The 4,659-nt window shown below is 38.6% G+C and overlaps 1 protein-coding gene across 1 annotated transcript; it reads right to left on the bottom strand.

Moving 5' to 3' along the window:
- Positions 1-1,947: 1,947 nt before the first annotated feature.
- On the bottom strand, positions 1,948-3,712 carry LOC124375144. Its single transcript, XM_046833254.1, has 2 exons — positions 3,319-3,712; positions 1,948-2,073 (listed from the first exon to the last, which is right to left on the bottom strand). Exons 1-2 carry the CDS (start codon positions 3,694-3,696, stop codon positions 1,948-1,950), a joined length of 504 nt encoding a protein of 167 aa, XP_046689210.1. The 5' UTR covers positions 3,697-3,712.
- Between the last annotated feature and the right edge of the window lie 947 nt (positions 3,713-4,659).

Raw genomic sequence — 4,659 nt, forward strand, 5'->3', positions numbered from 1 at the left:
CCAAGAATAAAGACCTATGGGCGGGCCCCCCCATCCACTTACAGTTCGAAACTTGCAGTTGTCTTGGTACTGCAGTCAGAACTGTGAACGGTGGACCTGTGGACTGTTGAAAAAATGTTCCACCGTTCAGTTAACGCGGACTGAGCGAGGTCGCCGGCGACCCGCAGTCCGTTCGGTGGCCCGTGGTTGTTCGTGGTCAGTTCTTTCCTGGGTTTGTTTTTGCCCGTAGTGTTGTCGTACTTTGTAGTGTATTATTCGTCTATAATTATTTTTATTATAATTTTTTAGTTCATATTATTCGTTTTTGTGGCTGTAGGAAAAGTAGCTATTCTCAAGTTCTTATCGTTCATGTGAAGTTAATAGTGGCAATGTCTAATCGTTTCGAAGATTTGGCAGCATACGCTGTAATAGCGGTAGCTATTAAAAAACGCAAGAAACGAAGGCATCCTCAAATGTGGAAAAAAGAATGGCTTCAGAGGAAGAGATTTAACCACGTTCACCTTCTTAGGGAGCTTGAAGCATATCCTAGAGACTGGAAAAACTACTTAAGAATGGACGAGAAAACGTACTTTGATTTATTACGTATAGTAACACCATTGATTACCAAACAAGATACAAAAATGAGGGAAGCCATTACACCACATGAAAAACTGACTGCGACATTGCGGTATCTAAGCACTGGCAGAACAATGGAAGATTTAAAGTTTTCAACGAGAATTTCCCCCCAAACATTAGGAAGAATAATTCCAGAGACCTGCTCAGCTATTGTCAAGGCCTTGAATGACTATTGCAAGGTTAGTAGCCTAATGTGTGTTTCAAAGTAGTTTTGAAAAATCCAAAATATGAAACCAGATAAAAGTTAGAAAAAGAAATAAAGTAGGTCTTTGTTTGTTTTCGAATGCCAACATACTGTTAAGAAATTACAATATTTTTAATCTGCTTATGGATTTGTTAAGGTACATAGCCTACACATTGTATTATGTCACTACTTTTTGCTTAATTTTAAATTACAACTCCAGTATCTCTAACGATTACGAGTTCATTTCTGTGTGCACACAACATTTAACCATTTTTATAAAGTAGTAAAAGGTAATGAAACTCATACAAAATTATTGTAAACATTATATTATCCATACTTGTATTTGTTGCGTTGTACAAACAACACATTTACTTTTTATAACTAAGGAAGAAAAAGTAAAAAATCAATTTAATTAATGTAAGTATAAAGATAAAAAGTAATACGTACCTATGGTGTATGTTTAACCACAAATGAGTAAAGTAATAATTATAAAAAACTATGACACTGTCAAACATAACATTGCAATCTAGTATTACAAACACATGGCAGCTCACAACAGTACCGCATATGAATAAAGATTAAAGTGTAATTTTAATTGAGTGCAAAATATTTTCACCACAAACAAAAAAAAAATAATAAATGTAATTTGTTCAACATATAAACTCTCAATGTACTCAACTACTGGAGTAGGCCTACTAAAAAACCGCACAGCTTGGGTTGTGAAAAGTTTACAGGTTTAAGCCTACTTGTTAATAATAGAACACTTAATTTAGATTTGTATAGTTGACACTGAAGCCAGACATTGCTGTATCATCATACATTGGTTCATAGGTTGATTCTACCTCCTGAACTTGGGGTAACACTAGCTGCCGATGGTGTTGTGGAACTTGAGTAAAGAATACCTGGGTTAACTGTAGCAAATCGTGTTAGTTCCACCTAGTTCTGCTTCAAACAGGGCATCATTAATGATTTTCTGCGCAATAAATCCTTTGCTCATTGTTCAGCAATCTCAGCTTTTGAGCAACGTTCTTCCAAAGGCGTCGTAGTGATCTTCTTCTTTTGTTGTTTGCCAGTCGTTGTCCAAATATTAACCAAGAACTTGATCACACGGGGACAATTTTTTTTGCCGTTTAAAAGAATCTTTAGGTTCAGGTGTTTGCAGAGGTAATATTGGAAGCGGTTCGAGCAACTTGAGGAGGATTCTGTAGAGATTGGGGCGCTGGTACATTTTCCTCAGCATCTAATGGTTCTTTTTGTGAATCGTCCAGCATCTCCTGTAAAAAAAAAATGTTTGAAAAAAATGTCAAAATCCGTGACTTTTCGCGGATTTCCTTTATTTCCTGTGCCCGGTAGACACACCCTGTCATTACTTAATAATGAACCACAATATCAATAATGATTCAGTTATCACCACAGTACATTCTTAACTACTTATTTATTACTTTCTCAAAATATTATATTGAAAAAAATTACAGAGGGGTGGCGAACGGGAAAACGAGGGGTGATACGGTTCTCGATGGGTTTGATTTCATTAAAATTTGTTCCGTACAAAACGCTGGTCTGAAATATGACAGCTGACAGTTTATGAATTGTTTTCAGGTACCGAATACAGCCGAGGAGTGGAAACAAATTGCACAGGAGTACGGGGAAAAATGGAATTTCCCCAACTGCCTAGGCAGCATGGATGGAAAGCATATAGCCATAACACCACCACCTGGAAGTGGTTCTTACTTCTATAACTATAAGGGTTTCCATAGTCAGGTACTTTTCTGCATTGCTAGTGCAAACTATGAAATAATTTATTTTCATTTTGGGTGTTAATGGCCGGGTATCTGATGGAGGAGTTCTGAAAGAGACAGACTTCAACAAGAAACTAACAGATAAAAGCCTCAATTTACCTGAAGAGGGCATTGTAGACGGCGAAGCTCTTCCATACGTATTCATTGCAGATGACGCCTTCCCCCTAACTGAGGTCATAATGAAACCCTTTTCCTATAGGGTTGCAAAACAAACCTAGAAAGGTATATAAACTACCGACTCTCAAGAGCACGCCGAAATGGTCGAAAAAGTGTTTTTGGGGATTCTCGCTGAGAGATTTCAGGTTCTACAAAAACCAATCACCTTCATTGACTTGAAGAAAGTGAATAGTGTTGTTGTTGCGTGCTGCTACCTGCACAACTATTTGCGTAGGACAATCCCTCAAAGGTACTCACCTAAAGACTGGTTGGATTTAGATGACGACGAAGTTGGTGGTGTCTAAGCCTGGACCAAGAACCAGCGATCACATGGCATTACAAGTAAGACAAACCGATCGCCCAATGGCTAGTGCAAAAGAAGTTAAGAAATTAAATTTGTTCATTATTTTAGCAACAAAGGAAAAGTGGAATGGCAAGACAGATACATCTCTTAGTTTATAATGATTATTTGAAAACAAAATACCTCCGATGACAAACTGTAAGTTAGTTGTAGCATTGTGAATACATTATTTAACCGCAAAACTAGTAATTTAATTCTCTTACCTCGTCTTCACTGACTCTTCCTTCTCCTAAGTTGGAAGTCCCTCCTAGACATTCTTCCTGGTCAATAAGAAACAAAAGTTCTCTGTAGTACCACAGCTTTGGTACATATATATCGTCTGTACCACTGCCAGAACGTTGAGAGGCTGTTACCTTTCTTTGTTCCTTACGAAATGCACTTCTGATATTGTTTATCTTCTTCAACACATCGCTTTTTGTTGCAGTACTGTCAAACCCTTTCACTACTAATAGTAAACTACGGTGGGCTGCTTCCTTCTTTTCCCTATTGTGATAGTCTTTTGACTTAACCTTCCATACACATTCATGTTTCCTAAACTCCTCTATAAACTGTAAAAGATTATCCTTCGACCAACTGGCCATGATTGCCGCGTCACAAACAAAAACAATGCGCAACCACCAAACGCTCACCACTCAATGACGCATGAGGCCGACACGGAGCAGCTGAGCTAGCGCATGCGCATATCTCGCAGCTTGGACTGTCGACTGTGGCCTGTCACGGGAGCCTCCACTAACTAGCAGTTCCGCCTGCAGTCCGATCGTTGAAACTGTCGCACCGTGCGACAGTTGACAGTCCAACGATTCGCCTGCCGGATTCCCCATCCACTTACAGTTCTAACTGCAGTCCCGGACTGTCTCAGTCCAGGACTGCAGTTAGAACTGTAAGTGGATGGGGGGCCTAAGACACTTTTTTTGTTTTTTTAGACTTCTTTTGCAAGGGAATTGTCAAAAGACGATCCAGAAATTTTAGAAGAAGTCATTTAGAATGGTGGTCCTTCTTCAAAATTTAAGAACAGATTCATGGTGAAGACATTACAGCTACTTTTCTAAAAAAAACAAATGAACTTTTACATGTAAACACTTTGTTTCTTCTCATGGTAACGGTGTAGTGGAAGGAGTGGGTGGAAATGTCATTTTATTGCTAGGTGCGAATAAAAAAATGATATCCCAAGGAGAAAATGAGTGCCCAATACAATTGGCTATGTAAACTCCACTGAACCCGCTTAAAGAATTAATCAGAACTTCCGATGATTTTGACTCAGGTAAAAAGAACTACTCACGTGGCGATTGGATTTGATTTAAATAAGTTTACTTTCGAATCTTTACTCACTAATACAATCGGTCTTTAAATCCATGCTATAAAATAATACAAGCAAACTAAATTTAGAAGATGATTTTAACCAATGTTACATTAACTACAGAGGGAGAGAGGACGCGGACCGAGATGTTTACTACCTATAATTTTGAACGATACTGACGATCACCAGCTCGGCAGGTCAAGCAGCAGTCATCGTCTCAGCGGCTGTGGCCAATCAAAAAGGACTA

The sequence above is a fragment of the Homalodisca vitripennis genome, unplaced genomic scaffold (genome assembly GCF_021130785.1).
Source record: "Homalodisca vitripennis isolate AUS2020 unplaced genomic scaffold, UT_GWSS_2.1 ScUCBcl_14208;HRSCAF=24835, whole genome shotgun sequence".
Taxonomy (NCBI): domain Eukaryota; kingdom Metazoa; phylum Arthropoda; class Insecta; order Hemiptera; family Cicadellidae; genus Homalodisca; species Homalodisca vitripennis.